Source organism: Lithobates pipiens, unplaced genomic scaffold (assembly GCF_037356315.1).
Source record: "Lithobates pipiens isolate NorthernLeopardFrog02 unplaced genomic scaffold, aLitPip1_a1.2 Scaffold_10, whole genome shotgun sequence".
NCBI classification, from domain to species: domain Eukaryota; kingdom Metazoa; phylum Chordata; class Amphibia; order Anura; family Ranidae; genus Lithobates; species Lithobates pipiens.
Window position 1 is genome coordinate 69,549,764 of NW_027507686.1, and position 21,769 is coordinate 69,571,532.

Below are 21,769 nucleotides of genomic sequence, written 5' to 3' on the forward strand. Positions count from 1 at the left end.
ATCCGCTTCCCCTCCCTGTCTTCCGCCGTAAAAAGTTTCGGACAGCTGCAAAACCCCCGAGCTTCCACAGCAGCCAAACGCCGCCGGGCTACGTCATTTCCGCACGACATGACATCAGGAACTGAGACCCCGCCCCGATTTTAACAAACTTTATTATTCGGCGCACGGTGTAAACAAAAGCCTATGCTGCGCGGGGTGGTGTGAGAAGGCGATCCCAGCAATGTTTTACCATGTGAGTATAAAATGTCGTTATCATCGATCGTTATTCTGTATAAAGGAGCGGAGGGGGTGCATTTAGAGCTCGCTGTGCCCTGAGTTGGCGGGTGTAATCTTTTATATTCGGAGTCATTGGGTGATGCCGAGTGTCTCCATCTGCACAAATCCCCATCATTGGAGGATGATTTACTAACACTGGAAAGTGCAACTCTGCATAGAAACCAATCAGCTTCCAGGTTTTATTGCCAAAGTCTGATTGGCTATCGTGCACATAGAAACTTCTACGATTTAATTGTCGCTCTCATTTAACGCCCTCTCGCCAACGCTTTAGCTGAAAGATGCCTACAGGGTGGCCTTAATTTGTCAGGAGGGCAAAGATGGATGTCCTCCCGTGATCACCCTGCCCGGGCACCCCGCTATCTGATCGGGGAAAAGGGCCAATCACAGTGGCCCTTTACCACGTGACCTGCAGTGTCCAATCACCTTAGGACACAGCTGATCAGGAAAAGGGCCAATCACAGTGACCCTTTACCACGTGACCAGCTGTGTCCAATGACCGCTCATCACAAAAGTAAACACAAAATGGTTATCGACTTTTCTTTCCTCATGCTGGCGGCATAAGGAGAGCTGATAACTGATAGGTTTGCCACCTCATCCCTTTAAACCCGAACACACATTAATTACACAGGTTCTGTGGCTGATTAATGTGGTCATTTAAACTCGGTGCTTGATTTGCATTTAATTAGCCTCAGAACCTGTGTAATTTAAAGGGATGAGGTGGCAACTCTACAACCGGCTTGTGTTAAAGGGACTTTGGCACTGATTATCAACGCCTTGATTCAGTGCAGCCCCCATGGTGCCCATCAGTGCAACTTCATTAGCAGACATTGGTGAAGGAGAAAAATTTACCTTTTTTCATAGTCTCCGGTCTAAATCATCCCAAAAGTATTCTACTGGGGTTGCGGTCAGGACTCTCTGCAGGCCAGTCAAGTTCCTCCACCCCAAACTCGCTCATCCATGTCTTTATGGACCTTGCTTTTGTTATTAATGGTCCCAATACTTTTGGTAATATAGTGTATCTGGTAGCAAATCTAGGCTGCTGGAGGAGATGTAGAGGCGTTCTGCCCCAAACCTGACATTAATCCTGCCCTATATCCAGGGGGGGTCCCAGAACTTCTCCAGTGGCCCTGATTTGCTTCCAGAAATGTACTGTGAGTTTTAACGTTTAACCTAACTAGATGGTGCTTTAATCCCCTTTGTATACACACAGGAGCATTGAGGGGAATCAAATGTGTTTTGGACAGGAATATTATACATTATAAACTATATAGTGCCAACAGTTTACACAGCACTTTACAATGTAGAGTTGGGACAGCACAATTACAGTACTGTTCAATACAGAAGGGACAGGAGCTTGTAGAGCTTACATTCTAAAGGGAGGGGGATGGTGGTAAAAAAGGTAATAGAATACCAAAGGAATACACTGCATTCCTATTCAAATAGCATGTGATTCTTTGCAGAGTGATTTGCTCCATTTTTTTTATTTTATTTTTTTGTATTAACACATATTGCAGTGTATCGGCACTCACTGTTTAAAAAAAATTAATAAAAAATAAATGCTATCAGTGCAACCCTAATTTTAACCTTTTCCATCCAAAACATGTTTTGGTTAAAGATGCACTCAGATATTGTAATTTATATAATATAATTGTATTTTGTAAAATGGCAGAAATAACTGACGGGGGTTAAAACGCCCTCTATTGTATCCGCAATGTAAAAAATAAATACGCTTTTCATTTAGTTTTCCTTGAAAATGATATCTGGGGATTCTGCCACAAAGGCATTTCCTGTATTGTCACCATGACTTCCAGTGCAAATTGTAAATGACCATTTCAACACCAGTTACACTAGAGCTGCACGATTCTGGCTAAAATGAGAATCGCTTTTTTTTTTTTTTCTGCTTAGAAGACAGATCACGATTCTCGCTGCTTCTTTCTTTTTTTTTTTTATTCATTGAATTGTATTTTTTCCCAAAAAATTGCTTTTAAAAGACCGCTGGGCAAATATAGTGTGACATAAAATATTGCAGCAATTGCCATTTTATTCCCAAGGGTCTCTGCTAAAATATATATGTTTGGGGGTTCCAAGTAATTTTCGAGCAAAAAATATTGATTTTAACTTAAAGTGGGGTGCCCAAAAAAAAAAAAAAAAAAAAAAAAGTCAGCAGCTACAAATACTGCAGCTGCTGACTTTTAATAATTGGACACTTATCTGTCCCAGGGTCCAGCGATGCGGGGGAACGAAGCCCCCCCGCTCCGCTCACGGCACCATCATTCGTACTGTGGGTACCCGGCTGTGGTTTTAATAGCTGGGCACCCACTGTGCATGCGCAAGCGGCACAGGGTTCCGTGATATGCTGCACAGTCATCTGGGACACGTGACAGGTCCCAGATGACTGTGAGGGGAAGAGATGTCACCAGCCCGAGCAAGGAAGAAGGCAGACTACGAGGGACCCCCTAGCAACAGGTATTTAGAGGTGAGTAAAACATTTTTTTTTTTTTTTTTTTTTCCAATTATTATTATTTATTTTTTTTAAAGAATTTTAAGCACTTTTTCATTTTTTGGTGGCAACACCACTTTAAGAAAGACGTGTCAGAAAAAGATTTAGACTTTAAGTGGTTAAACTTTCTGCACTTCTACACCTGACAGCGAGAAAGCAGATAAGTCTCTTCACTTGTTATATGTAAGAATCGGCAAACTCTGCAATAGAGATCGTCAGAGAGGTTGAATCGAGATCGTGACTTTTTTTTTTTTTAAACGATTAATTGTGCAGCTCTGCGTTGCATAGGAATGATCCATTGTTGTCCCCTGAGGGAGAAACTTCTCCCTCATCTTAAAAAATACAACAAAGACACCTTTTTATAAATGTTTCTTAAAGGCAACCTACAAACAGATACGTGTAGAAAATGTGCATACTTTATTTTTCTTATCCTCCTCATTCTTCTCAGTGGTAATTTTGATGAAGGGCAGATGAATCCATCTCCCTTTCCTTCCTAGAAGTCTGGATCTGTCTCCTGGAATATGTGAGACTGATGTAGCCTTCCCAGGATTCATCTGTGAGGCCCTAGCTATATCACCAGTGCCTCACTCAACCAGGAAGTGCAAACTAATGTAAGATAATTTTCTGTATCGGTATGCAGAGCTGTAGGCTGCTGTGTTTTTTTTTTTTTTTTTTTTTTTTTTTTTTTTTTTTTAATGCAAAGTGGGGAAAGGTTGACTGTTGAGAAACTTGTCCTGAGACATGCCATTCAGCCATCAATGGAGTGCTTGTAGACGAGCATCTGCAGGAGGCTAATTTGCACTAAATACTGGATCCGACCCTTGCAAAGGGGCCTAAAACTGGCCATGCATGTCTCATGTCTGAGCACACCTAAACTCCTCTCTACACACACTATTAGAAGATCGGGTAAAAATATCAGTATTTATAAAGATTTTTTGATTTTCTTTTCAGTAGTACACTGCTTTTGAGATATGATATGGACTATTCAGACAGAAATTTCCAAAAGGACACGTTAGAACATTTTTTGTTAATTTATCATTACATCTGATTTTTGTTTAGTACAGAATTTATCCTTTAAAAATCGAATGAGCAGATCAACGCATGGATCGGACACAGTATGACCATAGACTGGGCATAGACCGCAGCTACGAATGTGGGAAGGTGTCCTCTGTCATTCCAATAATTTTCTTACCATTTTAGGCATTCTTGTTTTCAACATTGGAAGAGGACACAGAAAAACGTGAACGATTGTTCGTCCTTTTTAAAAAAAATTTTTTTTTTTTTTTAAATGCTTTGTTGCCTGCCTCTGTTGCAGGTTTGAAACAAAAAAGGGTCTGGTAGTGAGCAGGTTACATTAAACCAATAATATTACATATAGACAGTGACACATGGATTATATTGTTCCCCCCACTCCTTATTTACTTTTGTATATGTTGCAGAAGTGTTCATGTAATAAGTCGCTCTCCACTGGAATAGATTGTGCAGACACCTTGTGGTGGAAACGGTTTCCTGTTAATATAACTGACCCTTTTCTTGTTACAGATTTCCCTTGAACATGAGATTCTTCTGCACCCCAGGTATTTTGGGCCAAACCTTCTCAACACGGTCAAGCAGAAGTTGTTCACTGAGGTAGAGGGGACGTGCACTGGCAAGTAAGTATATGCAACCGACAGGTGGATGTGGCCAGACTTTTTACATCTCATTATGTAAAGTACACCTTTCAGTAATAACTATTCAAGTATAGAACTCAAGTGTAGTCTTGCGCACCCAGTGCTAGGGTGGTGTAATATGTACATTTTAAAGATCCAGGCTGTCCCTTCCACACTTTCCTATTGACTTATGTCTGGACCACTATAACAAGAAAAATGTATCTGGTAAAGCTCCACTCACGTGAGCGCCAGCCGGAAAGAATCCATTGATTCTTACTGGCAGCTGCATGCATGCACACAGTGGGGTTAATTTTACTAAGACTGGTGAGTGCAAAATCTGGTGCAGCTCTGCATTGAAAGCAATCGGCTTCCAGGTTTTATTGTCAAAGCTTAAAGTGGATGTAAACCCTCACATATACCCAGTGAAGGGAACAGCCTCAGATGATATGCAAGGTTAAAACAAATCTCCCTACATAAGTTTTTTTATTTGCATATCTGCTGTCTTTCTATATTAAAAAGGGGGGGGGGGGGCTCTGGGGGGCAGCTGCAGCACAGAAGATTTTTCACCTTAATGCATTAAGGTGAAAAACCATGAGACTTTACAACTCCTTTTAAGGCATGCTTACCAAGATAAGATTATTACTTTTTTTTTTTTTTTTTTTTTTCTGTCATATGTTACGCATATACCTTGTGTCCATCAAGATTCATTTTGAGGTTGCTTTCTAATGAACAAATCAATTCTTCCATCGTGTTAGGCCGCGTCCACACGGGCGGATTGTCTGCCCAACTTAGTCCGCTGAACCGTGTTTCAGCGGACAATCCACTCGTGTGTGGGCTTCAGCGGACAATCCGCTCGTGTGTGGGCTTCAGCGGACTTTTTCAGCGGACAGTCTGACGGACTTAGTCTTTCGGAATTTCCGTAATTTTGTCCGTCCAAACTTGGTTTCAGCGGACAGTCCGCTCGTGTGTAGGCAAGTTGGACGGACTAAGTATGGCGCATGCTCAGAAAGGATTTACACGGCCGAAGGTTGCATTGCTGTGTATTGGACGTCGTTTTTCTAGTCCCGTCGTACGTGCTGTACACGTCATCGCGCAAGCTTTCAGCGGACTGTCTGTTCATCGTGTGTGGTCAAGTCCGTTCATTCAAATGTTGGACGGACTGTCTGTCGGATTGTCTGACGAACTTAGTTGGGCAGACAATCCGCCCGTGTGTACGCGGCCTTAGAATTTTTACTTCTTCCTCATTTGGCACTGGGAGTGTAGTCTTGGCATACACTTGGAGACAGCCAATTGGAGGAAAGGCACACCGCCCCCCCCCCCCCCTCCATATAGGCAGAAGAATGGAGATACTTCTAGAGCTGTGCTGTGACAAGACAAGCTCTCTGCTAATCTAGTTATGGCAACCTCCCATGACAAAAAAACTTTCAGCTGCTTTTATCTCCCATCTCGGAGAACTTGTCAGAAGTTATCATGCTAATAACAGAGGACCGAAACAGCAGAAACACACGGGACTTAGGGCTTTGGAGAGAGAGATAAGTAAACACTACAGATATATGTGCATAAATCAAATTTAATGAATCGGGTTTACTTACACTTTAAACAAGCTGAAGTTAGAAGCTGATTGGCCACCATGCACAACTGGACCAGATTCCGAGTGCATTCGTTCTAGTAAGACTGGATTCACACCTATACATTTTTAGTGCTTTTTGCATTTTGCAGATTTGCACTACAGAACGTGTTCCATAGGAAACCATGTTAAATTGACTGCAGTGCAAATCTGCAAAATGCACTAAAACTGCATAAGTGTGAATCCAGCCTCAATGAATCCCAGTGTGTCAGATTTGTACCCTATACAAATCCATTGCTGGTGCTGTTTGCATGTAACTGCTTATCCAAGCAATAGAGCCTCTGACTGACCCTAGACACAGGGAAAACATTTCTGTTTAGTGTCTGGCTGCACACAAACTAGCCGGAGCTAATTGGCCAGGTGGTATGAGGCCATAGCAAAGAGTGCAGCTTTGTCCAGAGGCTGCATTTTAGTTCTTAGATTTGTTTCCATGGTAACCCTATACAGTGAGTAAGACTGTCGGGATGGCTAGCTTATACAGCAAGGAGACCAGTCGAGAAGAGGAGATGTAACGTAGATTCGCAGATGTTCCAGTTTTCCTTAGTAAATTTAATTTCAGGAAATGGGTGTATATCTCTGAAATCGGTGGAGGGCCCCCAGTAGTGATATTTTAGAATGTAACCACTCTTGCAATTACCAAGCTTTGTTTGGTACTGACCTTTAGTAAAAATCCAGTAATGGCACATTGGCTTTAAAGTGATTGCAAAGGTTTGTGCTAGGGTTTTGCACAGAGCCGCCCAATCCTCCTTTTCTGGGATTCCCCAGTGGCACCCCTGGCTCCTCTTCATCAGGTGCCCCCACGGAGAAACCCGTTTTTTTTTTTTTTTTTTTTTTTTTAATTTACTTATGGGGGCACCTGTGCGGGCATGCTCCCGAGTCCTGCTGCTGCGTCCATTGACACAGATAGCAGGATTTGGTCCTGCCTCCGGCTCCCCTATCATTGGATTTGATTGACAGCAGTGGGAGCTAATGGCTCCTGCTACTATCAGTCTATCCAATGAGGACCTGAGACAGCGGCTGGAGCTGCTGGGCTCTTGCTGGTCACTGCAACGATCAGGTTCAGGTAAGAAAAATGGGGGGGGGGGGGGGGGGTGGGGGGGCTGGGAGGCAGCTGCAGCACAGAAGGTTTTTCACTTTAATGCATTAGACCATGAGACTTTATAACTCCTTTAAGGCATGCTTGCCAAGATTATGACGTTTTTTTCTGTCATATGTTATGCATATACCTCGTGTTCATCATTCGTTTTGAGGTTGATTTCTAATGAACAATCATGTCATTTTACAGGTGCTCAGAAACCCTGTTAATCATATCCACTTCAATACACATTTATTTAAGTATATCTTCCCCTTTCTCTTCAGGTATGGTTTTGTAATTGCCGTTACTACAATTGACAACATTGGCGCAGGGGTGATCCAGCCTGGCAGAGGTTTCGTTCTTTATCCTGTCAAGTACAAGGCCATTGTCTTCCGGCCTTTCAAGGGAGAGGTAGTGGATGCTGTAGTTTCTCAAGTCAACAAGGTGAGATTTAATTTAACATAAATGTAAAACTCTAAATCCCCACATATGGAAGAGAAAAAAATATATCAACACTTACCAAAATATTGATCATTCTGTTCATTCACTTTTCATACAGCTTTGTTGTATTGTATAGCAAAGAGAGTGACATTACTACTCCTAGTGTCATCTTCCTAAGTCAGGCCTACTAAGTGAGGGTCTCTGTCGTGTAAGCTGTCTTAACTTTTCACTTTCTAGATTCCAGTCTCTGGAGCACAAGGATTATGGCACCATGCAATGCAAGAAAACACAACCTGATTGGCTTACAGTACTGGTACTTCCAAGCTCAACCATATTTCATTCCCATGCCAGAAGCGAGCTAAAGGAAGCCTTGTGTAAACTCCAAACTTGTTAAACTTGCACAAGGCTAGACTTCCCCTCTGCAGGTGACAGCTCTGGGCAATCACGAGCCACCTGTGTTGTCACATTGAAGAATGGGAGGGAGTCCCGTGCTTACCCATGCCTAGAAGTGCTGGGTATTTTTCCTTTGATCCTGATGGCCAAACAAAGTGGAGAGCAAATGAAAGGAAAAGTATATATGGCTGGGGGTGGTAAATTAGTGAACCTCTTGCTTAGCCCTGCATGAGGAAAATTAAAAAGATCACATTAAGTGCTGTAGTCAAAATTTTAATTAAATCTTGAACATTTATGTTCAGCTTTTTTATTATTATTATTATTATTATTATTATTATTTTATTTATTTTTTTCAATGTTTCTTCAACATACATTAGTGCAGTGTTTCTCAACTCCAGTCCTCAAGGCGCCCCAACAAGTCAAGTTTTCAGGATTTTCATTATTTTGCACAGGTGATTTGATCAGTTTTACTGCCTTAGTAATTACCGCAGCCGTCTAAAGGGAAATCCTGAAAACATGACCTATTGTGGCGCCTTGAAGACGAGTTGAGAAACGCTGCATTAGTGTATGACCGTTTCATTTTATTTAAATTTTTTTATTTTTTTTCTAACTTGCTGTAACACACAAAAACAAAAGCTACACAGTAATATAATTGCACATAGTGCTGAGTAATTCCATTGACTGCAGCATCTGCTGAATTCCGTATGTTGGCCATTTTCTACAGCAGGGGTAGGCAACCCCCAGCACTGGTGCTCCCACGCCGCCCCATGCACTGATGGGGAGATACTGTGCCCCCACACGTTGTAAAATATGGGAAACATTGTTTCTTTAACTTTGCTGTAGCTGCCATTGTCCACTTTTGTGATGGGGAAGAGATTGGGTGCAGTTCTGCAGGTGGGGTCCCTGTTTCCAGGAGGAGCATGACGACTGTCATTGGCTACTGCTAAAGCCAATCGCAGTCTTGCTAGCCCCATCCACCATTTGGAGGAAGATGACTCACTTGATTTCCAATACCCATCTCGGAAAGAAGGGATTTCACTGTGATTGAAAAGAACACAATCAGGTGACAGTTTGTGGAATTACTGTTGAGCTTCTGGGAACTTTGTTGAAATTTATTCCTGAACCTTTGTGTCACTTACTACTGAACCCCTCTGCACTCTGTCTCTTTAAGCCACAGCCGCTATTCAGCGCAGTGAAAATCGCACCCAACTTTTGCAGCGGAGCGCTGCACTTTTTCTCAGCTGCGGGGGCCCAACTAATGATATTGCACACAGGCCCACTGCTTTCAGAAAATGCCCTTGACCTGAGCTCATCGTTGCGCATCTATTACAGATGCTTGTATGTGACATCACATATAAGCATGTAGGCTGGATGCGAGAGGTGGAACAGCAGGATAAGTGTACCAGGACAGGTAGATGTGTGTCATCTCTGCTTCCTTTCACCACTCTGCATATCATAGATGAGAAGAGGGTACAGCAGTGGGGAGAATGAGCAGAAGGGGTTCAGAGGTGGGAGAGAAGAGCAGGAGGGTACAGCGGTGGATGAGTTGAGGGGCTTGAGCAGGGGGGGTACACCAGTGATGGGACAGATGAGAGGGGGTTCAGAAAAGCAGGGGGGGTAGAGCAGTGGGCCAGATGTGAAAGGAGGTGCATTGGTGGGACAGATGAGCAGGGGGTACAGAGGTGAGACAGATGTGCAGAAGGGTACATTGATGGGGAAGATGAGAAGGGAGTTCAGCGGTGGGACAGAAGAGCGGGGGGGTACAGCAGTGGGCAGATGTGAAAGGAGTTGCATTGGTGGGACAGATGAGCAGGGGGGTTACAGTGGTTGGGCAGAAGAGCAGGAGGTACAGAGCTGGGGCAGATGTACGGGGGGGGGGGGGGTACAGTGGTGGGTCAGAGGAGAAAGGGGGGACAGATGTGCATAAGGTACATTGGTGGGGCAGATGAGAAAGGGGGTTACAGTGGTGAGCAGATAAGTTCAGTGTTAGGACGGATGAGAAGATGGTTCAGTGGTGAGACAGCAGAGCAAGGGGGTATGGCAGTGGGGCAGATGTGGATGGTGGTACAGTGGTGGGGCAGATGTGGTGGGACAGATGTGAAGGGGGGGGGGGGGGGAGTACAGTGGTGAAACAAATTTTGCAGGGAGGACAGTGATATGGATGAAGGTGCAGGAATTGGGGCTAATCTAAAGTGTGGAGTTGCAGGATTTGGGGCTGATCTGAGGCGTGAGTGCAGGATGTTAATTTCTCACTACTGCTCATGTAGTTTACAGAATTTACTTTATAAAAAATCCTTTTTGTGATTTAAGAGCGTGAAGTTGACATTTTTTGTTATAAAATTGGCACTCTCAATTTCTTTGAAAATATTTTTTGGCACCCTGTGTTCAAAAGGTTGCCTACTCCTGTTCTACAGAATGGTAACACTATTCACTCCATGTTTCTTTTTTTTTTTTCTTTTTTTTTTTTATTGGTGTGGTTGAAGACTAGGTAGGTTTGAGTGCGCAAGTGAAGGAACCTAAGGCTGACCGTTTTCAAAACGGCTCCTGTTGTAATGAATATTTATGTTTTGCTGGGTTGAAGCATCCTCTTATAATTATAAAACCACTATGTTGTACTATTGGCACTGAAAAACATGATTTTCTGCAGGTAGTCTGTTGGAGATGTGAAGCTTCTGCATTTATTATGGTATTTTGTAGTAATACATTCAGGATTGCAATGTTTGTAACCCACTAATTTCTTGTGTGTTGTGTGTGTTTTATTTTTTTTTTTTTTTTTTTTATTTTTTTTATTTTTTTTTTTTTACAGGTCGGCTTATTTACAGACATTGGACCCATGTCCTGCTTCATTTCAAGACATGTAAGTTTATACCAGTTTTTGAACACCGGAACTGTGGCAGCCTAGCAGCAATTATGCTTTGAAAGAAGAGAGGAATTCTGGATGTATGGGTTACTGCACACTGTTGCTGATTGCTCTGCTTTGTTGAGAAAGGAAAAAAAAAAACAGTCCTAAAGGACAACGTTACTCTTAAGCCACGTACACACGGGCGGACTGTCTGTCCAACTTAGTCCGCCGAAACACATTTCAGCGGACAGTCCGCTCGTGTGTGGGCTTCAGCGGACTTTTTCAGCGTGCAGTCTGGCAGACTAAGTATTTCAGAATTTCCGTAATATTGTCCGTCCAACTTTGGTTTCAGCGGACAGTCCGCTCGTGAGTAGGCTAGTTGGACGGACTAAGTATGGCGCATGCTCAGAAAGGATTTACACGGCGGAAGGTTGCATTGCTGTGTATTGGACGTCCTATTTCTAGTCCCGTCGTACGTGCTGTACACGTCATCGCGCAAGCTTTCAACGGACTGTCTGTTCATCGTGTGTGCTCAAGTCCGTTCATTCAAAAGTAGGACGGACTGTCCGTCGGATTGTCTGACGCACTTAGTTGGTCAGACAGTCCGCCCGTGTGTACGCGGCTTTACTTTAAACAAACCCAAAAATGTGACACTATTCAGAGGTTGTTGTATCACCAGTAATTACTAATTCCTCAGTTTGAGCTAAAACTGACAAGTTTGACCCTCCCCTGGTCTGGTAAAAAATAAATATTAAATAATAAAAAAAAATCTTTATTTATGAAGGTAGCTAACTGATCTTCTTGTTCTTTCAGTCAATTCCATCTGAAATGGAGTTCGATCCCAATTCTAATCCACCATGTTATAAGACTGTAGATGAGGTAAGAGACGTGCTTATCTGTTTGTTGGCTAGTAAGCAAAAGCATCTTCAAATTGCACATGACTGATATGACCTGTGTTGAGATAAAAATGTCCAACTACTTGTTCCCCACCCCAAAAAAAGTACCAGAGTCCTTTCGAGCCAACGCTGTGCTCACCTGCAGCACCGCTCTCCTGTCTTCCTCTTCTCACAGAACACACTGAGAACAGTGTGAGCCATAGGCTCCTGGCACTGTGAGTCAAATCCTGTGAGGAGGAAGGTGGGGGGCATAGCCAGGCTGTGTGCGTCTATGGGGGGAAAAAAGGGATTTGGAGGAGGTTGAGAGAAAAAGAAGGTACACTTGAGTTATGAATACATGTGTGAATCCAAATATTTTTATTTTTTTTCTCCTGCCGCTAAACTCCTTCGGTAAACGCCTAACATGGAGGGGTGTTTAGAGGCAGAACCCCCCCCCCCCCCCCCCAGTCAAACGACTGCGAAACAGGCTTTTTATTTTTATTTTATTTTTTGAGCTCAAGTGTACATGAAGCCTTTGTGATCTTTATTAAGAATCTTCAATATCGAAACTGTGCCAATTGTTGCATTATTTATGAGTACAATCGCTATACTTTCCCTCAAATTCAGTTTGGCTCCTGCCATCTTTAAGGACTATATCGGAGTCATCAGAATCAGGGGGCCCTGCTCATTGGATTGTAAGCTCTAATGAGCAGGGCCCTCTGATTCCTCTTGTACCAAAATGTAATGTAACTGTAATGTTTACCCTCATGTTGGCGCTATATAAAACCTGTATAATAATATACATTCAGCTGCTGTTGATTTGGACTCAGACCAAAAGTCGGATAATCAATCTCTTCTAGGGGAAAGTACATATAGCATGTCAGTAATGGTAATTATAAGATCAAATGCTGCAGGAAACATTTGTTGTGCTTCAGTGCCTTGCATTGGCTAATAATAATATTTCAGGTATTTTTATATAGCACCCAGTGAGATAAATTTAAATAAAAAAAGCAGTCTAGTGCAACCAAAATCTACCAGGTACTAACAAACTATACAACAAAAATTCATTCACATTCCAAAATTTGTGTAAAATCAAACTTTAAAGTGCAGTCAATAGTGTGATCATCACTGTTATCCAAATAAAAGTAATCTGTATCTCCACCACCATATAAATTGGCCGCTCACCTCATGGCCATGATTCCTGCATTACCAGAAAGGTTGAAGCAAGCTGTCTTCCCCTCAGGAATAATGGTTCTGACAGACGCTTGGCAAGTCCTCACTCCTCTCTTCTCACAATGGGATACACCAGTGCTTAGACATTCAGGAACACCATTTGTATATGGGAAGGAAAGGGAAGCACACAAGATTTAATGCTCTCCGTTTTTAAAGTTTTAATAATAAGATATGCATTACACTTACAGAGTGAAGCACTGCCACCAGTGCTAACTTAAATGAACATGTCAAACACATATTCCGGCATTCAGCTCTGTATCAAGATGGCTGCGGAATGATGTCATGCCCAAATCTCGGCCTCCCAGTACGTGTTATGTCCAAAGCAGGGAGTCCTACTGAACAAGACCCTGCTTTTGGATGTAACGCGTATAGGGAGGCAGAGTTTTGGGCGTGACATCATTCCACGGCCATCTTGCTACAGAGCCAAATGCCAGCATGTGCATTTGACATGCATTTAAGTTGGCTCTGGCGGAAGTGCTTCTCTCTGTAAGCGTAATATTTCTCTTTTATATATTTAAAACTTTTAAATGGAGAGCATTAGATCTTGTCCTTCCCTTTACTTTCCATATACATCTGGTGTTGCTGAGTGTCTGAGGACCTGTGTATCCCATTGTGAGGACTTCCCAAGAGTCTGTCAGAACCATTATCCCTGAGGGGAACACAGCTTGCTTTGACCTTTCTGGTAATGAAGGGGTCATAGCCATGAGGTGAGCAGCCAACTTATATGGTGGTGAAGGTACAGAGCTCTTTCATTTGGATAACTGTGGCACAGTGGTGATGACACCGTTTATTTATTGGACTTTGATCTTGCACAATTTTGGAAAGTGAATGTAATTTTTGTTTTCTACAGTGTACAATTTTAGAGTTTATTGGAATAATTTAGCATGTGGTGTGTTTGGTTTTTTTTTTTTTTTTTTTTTAGGATATGGTACATTTTGGTTGTGACACACTGCTCTTTTTTATTCATTTGTCATCGAGTGTTGTGAATTCACTTAATTGGTGTTAGCTGGCAACATTCCTTTTTTAAATTCTCAGATTATTCTGAGCACAGGTCACTCATTTTATTACTGTGGTTGCGCTAATTGATTTTGTATAACACTGGTCTAGATTTATATAACGCCAATAGTTTTTTGCACAGTGCTTTAGATATTTTACATTCGCATCAGTCCCTGCCCTCAATTTGCAATCTGAGGTCCCCATCTCATACACGCACACATCAATTTATACAGGAGTCCATTAACTTACCAGCATGTCTTTGGAGTGAGGGCAAATCCACACAAGCACAGGGAGGACATGAACTCATGCTATCATGTTGTATCCTGGTTTGAATTCAAACTGAGGTGCTGCAAGGCAGGAGTACTAACAAAAAAGCCAATGTGCTGATACAGCTTGTATTCGAATGTCTGGCTCAAGGGGGCCAACAGGGTCATCCACTTAATAAATTTAAAACAAACAGCAAAATTCCAACAGTGTACCGCCATCTTGTTCACACTCTTAAAGTATTTAAAGGTTTTTTTCATACCCTCCCTTACATATTACAGTTCTGCAGTCCCTCCTGACTAGTTTTGTCCCTCAGGCCATTTTAAACTAGGCACGGTATTTTAAATGAGGTTTAACCAAAGATCTATATAAAAGAATCAGGACCTCCTTCTCCTTTCTCCTCCTTTCTCCTTCTCCTCCTTCTCCTCCTTCTCCTCCTTCTCCTCCTTCTCCTTCTTCTCCTCCTCCTCCTCCTCCTCCTCCTCCTCCTCCTCCTCCTCCTCCTCCTCCTCCTCCTCCTCCTTCTCCTCCCTGGTGATCCATCTAGTGCTGCACCCCAGAATCATATTTCCTTTTTCCCATTGCCATACCACATTGTTAACCAATTTTGCAGTCCTCATAATGATTAACCAACATATTTATATCTCTGGCAGGATGTCGTCATACAACAAGATGATGAAATTCGCCTAAAGATTGTGGGAACCAGAGTGGATAAGAACGATATTGTAAGTAATAGATTTTTTTTTTTTTTTTTTTTTAGCAAGCTTTGAAACCCATTTCACATATGCACTTGGAAAATATTGTCTAGTTTTTGCTTTTTTTTTTTTTTTTTTTTTTTAAAGAAGAATGGAACCTACCAATTTTATAGATTAGGCCATTTTTTAAAGGGGTCGTAAACCCTCCTAGTTTTTCACCTTAATACATTAAGGTGAAAAACCTATAGTGCACCAGACCCCCCCCCCCCCTTTTTTTTTTTTACTCACCTGAGCCTGGTCTTTCTAGCGCCAAGAACGAGCACACCAGCTCCAGCCAGTGTCTCTGGTCCTGATTGGGTATATTGAGAGCAGCATAGCCATTGGCTCCCGCTGCTGTCAAACAAATCCAGTGATGCGGGGCCGAGTCCTACTGTCTGTGTCAATAGATGCAGCAGCAAGACAGGAGCGTGCCCGCACGAGTGCCCCGAGTGAGAGCACTTCTCCAACAGGGCACTCAAAGAGGAGGAGCCAAGAGCACTGCTAAGGGATCCCAGAAGAGGAGGATCGGGGGGGCCACTCTGTACAAAACTAACTGCACAGAAGAGGTAAGTATAACATGCTCGTTTAAAAAAAAAAAGTTATCCCTTTAAAGAGATTTATTTTAATAGTCTTTTATATTTAAGAAAAAAAAAGTTTGATTTTCTTGTATGCCCTTAAGTCAGCCTTTTACCTTGGTAATTCGTTAGATGTTCAAGTCGGGAGCTGTCGGCTAGCAGAGGAATGCTGATTAGCACCTAAGCCACTCTTCTAGTTTCAGCTAGATGATAGTTGGGGTTTGTGGGACGAGACCTGTTAAAGCGCACATGTAAAGATAGGAATATGGATGCTGCCATTGCTGACTTATTTCATGCGTGTATGTTTCTGGGCTATCATCTTGATAATGGCTTCACTACCTTTTTTTTAGTCCCTGGTCTGGAACAAGTATGTTGAGTGAGATCCAACTTCATACGTTAGAGCATTAGGGACACAGCCACTCACAATTTATATGCATTCATCTAGCAGATCCCTGCTGCAGTGACTTCCACCTGTTTCCTTGTTGGAGCTGACTCCTGGGCTGGGTTCCTATATTGGGACATAGAGAGTACATGAGCTGGCTTTTACTCCAAGCCCTTGTACACACGGTCGGACATTCTGACAACCAAACCTGTTGGATTTTGTCCTAAACTGTTGCATACACACGGTCAGACAAAGTTGTCGAACAATCTGATCGTTCAGAACGTGGTGACGTTATTTCATTACGATGGGACTACGTTCAGGCTAGTAGCCAATAGCTTTGGTCTAGGAATTTCATCTGAGCATACGTGGCACTTTGTCCGATCGGAATTCTCTACACACGATCGGACAAAGTCCGATCAGATCATCTTGTTGGAAAATTTTATAGCCCTGCTCTAAAATTTTGTTGGTTGGATATTCCGACAGAAACAGTCCGATGGAGCCCACACACGGTCGGATTATCCGACAACACAGTCCGATCAGACATTTTCCGTCGGAATGTCCGACCATGTGTACAAGGGCCTAGAGGCCTGCCGTTCTTTTGTCACAAAAGTGTGTTGAAAAGTGAACCAAATTGACTCTGAATAATTTGTAGAACATCTGTGTAAGCATTTGGTAATTATTGGACTGTACTTAAAGTCCAGTTCTAGGAAAGTGAACCCCCGCGCTCCCTCAAGTGATGTGACCAGTCCCCCGCAGCCCACTTTGTAAACTGCAACTGGCTCTGGTTGCACTTCAACTTCCTTAACACACCATACTGGGTGTAATGTAAGTGATGGAGTTCTTCAATTCTCCCCTAGATGTATTGAGCAGTGGCACCCCCACATTGCACAGTTGGATTGTTTAATTATCCTGAATTTGAGCATTACAGAGAAATCCCAAGCAGCAAGTAAAAATCCATCAGTGAACTGCTTAATCTCTCTAGGCAACGTTGCAAGTCAGGAGCACTTAGTTTTACTTTGATCTGATTTTTATTTATTTAATAAAAATCCAGCACATCCTGTTTTAGTGGGCTACAGAATTTTTGGGTAAAACTGCAGCACCTTTTCACAATTTATTCTGAGCTGTGCAATCTTTGCAAAGGGTGGTTGCAGGGTTAGAGCTAGGGACTTAAACAAAATAAAGGATACTTTGATTTTTAAGGATTTAACTAGCAGGTAAGTCGGCAACCACAAGATGGATGCCAGGATTAAAATTGGACCTTCTAAAAGAGAAATGAGTAGGTGGACATTTCTGTTATCCTTTTGAAAATGCCCTGGCTGATTCTAGATTTTGGTATTTATGAATCCCGGGCATGGAATCAAAATGCAGCAAAGTGAGTCTTTACTGCGTCATTGGTTGTTTGTGAGTTACTCTGAAACTATTAACCAAACCAAGCAACAAACATTTTCCAAGGGCAGCTTGGATCTTCCAATGGGACTGTGAAGTTTTATATATGAGATTTGATGTAAACCCCCACTTCTTCTACTTGCAGTTATTTTATTTGCACTAGAAAGTCATACATAACAACATTTATGAGCTGGAATCTAATGCTAAATTTATTTTTTCAGTTTGCAATTGGTTCTCTGATGGACGATTACTTAGGTGAGTGTCCTATGGTTCAGGTTAATATTTACTATTTGTTTTAGGTTTATGTTCAGTATCTGTATTTTAAAGCGGATGTTGACTACAGAGTAGTTGCCTTTTTTATTGGCTGTGAAAATGCTATGCAGACTATTTTATTCATTTAGAAGCCTGTGTTAAGGTGAACTTGATTATTTTTTCAGTGAGGCACTTACAGGCCATGTTTTAAATTATCTTGCTCTTATGGGATAGCAGCACATAAAACCTAAGTATGAGATTGGAAAATATTATACTGCAAGTATTGCCATAAAGGCCTGCTAGACTAGATTAGGTTGTGGTAAACAAAGTTTGCCATAACCTCAACCTACCACTGTGAAGAGGGTGTCAAGCAAAAGCTGTTTGCCTTCAGACTTTTTCTCTGTGCTTGAAACTCCAGTCTGAACAGTCATGTAGGGACAGAGAGGTGGGGTCTAGTACCCCCTCCTAAGTTCCACATGCTGGCTGTACATGATGGTATAAATTATAACTACTGTTTATTTGGCTTGAAGTGGTATTTAAATCCAAAAACAAACATAATTGCAACTTGCCATTTTAGATGTGTGTTTGTTTTTGTTTTTTTCATTCAGCCCACTGGGTTGAATGGGGAAAAAAAAAACACTGTGCAAACGCATGTTCACATATCAAAGGTTCTTATGTAGGGGGCTCACAGTAAGGCTACTTTCGCACTGATGTGCTAAAATAGTTTGCCTGTAAAGCGCCTCTCATGCCTCCCCAGTGTGAAATCCCGAGAGCTTTCACACTGGGGTGGTGCGCTTGCAGGACAAGAAAAGTCTTGCAAGCGGCATCTTTTGGTGCAGTGCGGGAATGCCTGCAAAGCACTTCAGCAACACATCTCTTAACCCTTTCTTCGGCCGTTAGCGGGGGATTAAAAGCACCCCACTAGTGGCCAAAAAGCGCCGCTTAAACTACCTGCACTTTACCGCTAACGCCAGGTGCTAGGCAGTGTGAAAGTACCCTAAATGTTTCCTTTTAAAGTTTGGGGCACCTTAAACAGTGCTATTAACCATTTTTTCTCTTGTGCCTCTTGCAGGTCTGGTGAGCTGATGTGGTCCACTTGCTGTCAGACGAAGCTCAGTTTATTGTAAAATGTGTGTTTATGTCTTTTTTTTTTTTTTTTGCCCCATGTGACAGTCACCGCTCAGTAGCAAAGTTTGGCGTATAGTTACGTAAGGCTCAATTCACAAACATGTAATGATATTTATTTGCCATGATTCTTAATTTTAGCAATAAGATCTGAAAGTAAGAATTGTTATTTCAAACTCACACAATATATAGCTTGGTGAACTGACATGATGCTACTTGAAACCGTGAGCTCTCTTTTCAAAGAGTGTTATTTTATTAAAAAAACTTCATGCAGTCTCAAGAGTTCATGTGTGCCTTTATTTTCTAATGCTTCTAATTATCACCACTGTAGATTTAATCCAAGCAATTCGGGCCCCCTATTTTGCCCCTTGCTTAAACTGGCGCATTTTTAGATGGTCAGTGAAACTTCCAGATGGTTCCAAAATTGCAGCATGTTTTCATGTGTTGCGGTGCATTGCGTTGTGTTGGACAGAGCATTCAAATTTTATAGGTTGTAGCACACCTCCAACATCCCAAAATTATTATTTTTTTTTTTTTTTCTCTAACTTATTTCTGGGAGAAAAGGGGGTGGTTAATCCTAGCATTGGTGTCAGTGGTCATAGAGGTGGCAAAAATTACCCTCCGCATGTTGGTGGTAGTACTACTAAAACCAGACACCACTTCACCAGAGCAATTGCAGTGTCACTATTGTGACATTGTACCGCTGTGGCAGTGATCAAGTACAATGGCTGGTTGCTCTGATATCAGTGCTGACAGCCATTATCTCTGATCACTGCAACAGCAGTACAATGTCACCAGACCAGTGCTGCCAGTCAGCATCTCTAATGATTGCCATCCATGCAATATTCCTGATCACTTCAATCCACTTGGTGTCCCTGATCACCACCACACCAGTGGAGTGTTGTCACTGCCCTGTTTATTGATCACTTTCTGCCTGCTACCTTCACCAATCTTTTGCCTGTTTGCTGGCAATGTGTCTGCCTGTGGTCTGAACTGACCTACCTTCACATAACGCTATGTTCCTGCAAGGCACCAGGCCAGTGAACATGGCATTCCTTGGGGCAGCCATGTTTCTGTAGGCTTGCTTGGCTTCTAGGGACTAGGAGTGGGACACTAAGCTATGTTCCCTGACGACACATAAAGAGGTGACTTCACAATACATTGGTTTTGACACAATTGGTTGATTTTGATGCACAAGATACTGTCTATTATATAATCAGTCAAAAAAAGTGAAAGTCCCACGCATGTGGTGTAGCCATACTCTGGAGGAGTAGCAGAATGTGTTTTGGGTTGTAATTCTAAGTATGTATGTGCGGAATATCTTATTATTATATTGACAACTTTATGTTAACAAAAAAAATAAAAAATTTATTATGGCATTTTCCAAAAACCTTGTAGCAAGAAGCCTCACTTTGCCTCTTGGGGTGTTTATCATTAAATCATCAAATTTTAGATGTGTAATTTATCCTCCTAGAATGCCTGAAGGTGGTCCTTGGATTTTGGGCACCTCGACATACTCAAGAGGAGTAGAAAAATGTGTTTGGGGTGTAATTCTAAAGCCGCATACACACGATTGGATTTTCCAACAACAAAACCATGGATTTTTTTTTTTTTTTTTTTTTTTTTTTTTTTTTTACAAAGGATGTTGGCTCAAACTTGTCTTGCATACACATGGTCATACAAATGTTTGCCCAAAAGTTCTAACGTGAGAACGCGGTGACGTACAAAATGTATGACGAGCCGAGAAAAAGGAAGTTCAATAGCCAGTGCGGCTCCTTCTGTCTAATTCTGAGCATGCATGAACTTTTGTTCGACAGACTTGTGTACGCACGATCGGAATTTCCAAAAAAGTGAAGTTGGTGGAAAATTTGAGAACCTGCTCTCAAACATTTGTGGCTGGAAATTTCGACAGCAAATGTTTAATGGAACATTCACACTGTCGGAATTACCAACAACAAGCTCACAACGAACATTTCCCGTCAAAGTCTGACTGTACGTGGCATAAGTATGCCTATGATGTGTGTTAGAAGGCAAAGGGAAGGGACCAATTTATCATGCAGACAAGTCTATTAATGTTGAAAACCAATACAAATGAGGGGAGAGGTCTTGGGCTGGTGAAGCTGTAGCAAGAGCTTTGAGTAATGAATGATTTTATCCAGAACATAAGCTGTTAAACAAGCCCTCACTGACCTTGGTGGTTACAGGCCCTGTGGAGTAATTCATCCTCAAAGATCACAATAGAAGTATTTGTAGCAGGATTCCATTTGCTCTGAACCGCTTACAGCACCTTGTTTTAATAAAGTACAGCTCCTGTATGACAGCTTAAAGTGATACTAAAGTCTTGTGGTGTTTTGTTTATTTTTTACTTGCCTGCTCCTTGCAGTGATTTTGCACAGACCAGCCCAGATCCTCCTCTTCTTGGGTTCGTCGCTGGCTCTCTTGGCCCCTCACCTGTCGAGTGCCCCCACAGCAAGCCGCTTGCTATGGGGGCACCTGAGTTGAGCTGCAGCTCTTGGTGTCCATTCAGACACAGAGCTGTGGGTTGGCCCCGCCCATCCTTTCTCCTGATTGGCTAACTGACTTTGACAGCAGCGGGAGCCAATGGCACCACTACTGTGTCTCAGCCAATCAGAAGGGAGTGTCTCGGACGGCTGAGGCACTTGTGGATCGAGAGGGGACACAGGTAAGTATTAGGGGAGATGCTGCACACTGAGTGTGTTTTTTGTTTTTATATCTTAATGCAGACACTGTATTACGATTAAAAAAAAAAAAAAAAAAAAAAAAACCTTCTGCCCTTAGAATCACTTTAACAGGTACCAAATCCAGTTACTATATGATGCCTCAAAAAGAAGCTTTCTTTACCTTTCCTGACTGAGTCAAATCCTTCATCATTTGTGTCTCAAACCTGTACCCTCTCTGACAATGCAGCTCACAGTGGACGGGTTCCAATGACAGGCCGTGCTGCCAATCGGAAAGCAGTAGTTAAGACTAGGTGTAGCCTGGTACTGATTGACAAGCTACAGTGACAATGCTATTAGTTACACCCTCTGCAACATTTTATTAATCTCACTGTAGTGAAAGCGGGCACATCATACAAGAGAGGGGCAACTGTGCTTTGCATTCAGGAGCAGTTCAGCATCGTTA

General features: G+C 42.3%; 1 protein-coding gene across 1 annotated transcript; it reads left to right on the plus strand.

The window, feature by feature from the left end:
* Nucleotides 1-64: 64 nt before the first annotated feature.
* POLR2G (RNA polymerase II subunit G) lies at nt 65-18,905 on the plus strand. Its single transcript, XM_077455824.1, has 8 exons — nt 65-232; nt 4,319-4,428; nt 7,412-7,571; nt 10,768-10,818; nt 11,617-11,682; nt 14,825-14,896; nt 17,470-17,503; nt 18,573-18,905. The coding sequence occupies exons 1-8, from the start codon at nt 221-223 to the stop codon at nt 18,584-18,586; spliced, it is 519 nt and encodes a 172-aa protein (XP_077311950.1). The 5' UTR covers nt 65-220; the 3' UTR covers nt 18,587-18,905.
* Nucleotides 18,906-21,769: the final 2,864 nt, after the last annotated feature.

Coding starts and splice junctions, on each gene's coding strand:
- POLR2G (XM_077455824.1), top strand. Junction 10,819..11,616: donor CCTGCTTCATTTCAAGACAT/GTAAGTTTATAC, acceptor TTGTTCTTTCAG/TCAATTCCATCTGAAATGGA. Junction 14,897..17,469: donor GAGTGGATAAGAACGATATT/GTAAGTAATAGA, acceptor TTATTTTTTCAG/TTTGCAATTGGTTCTCTGAT.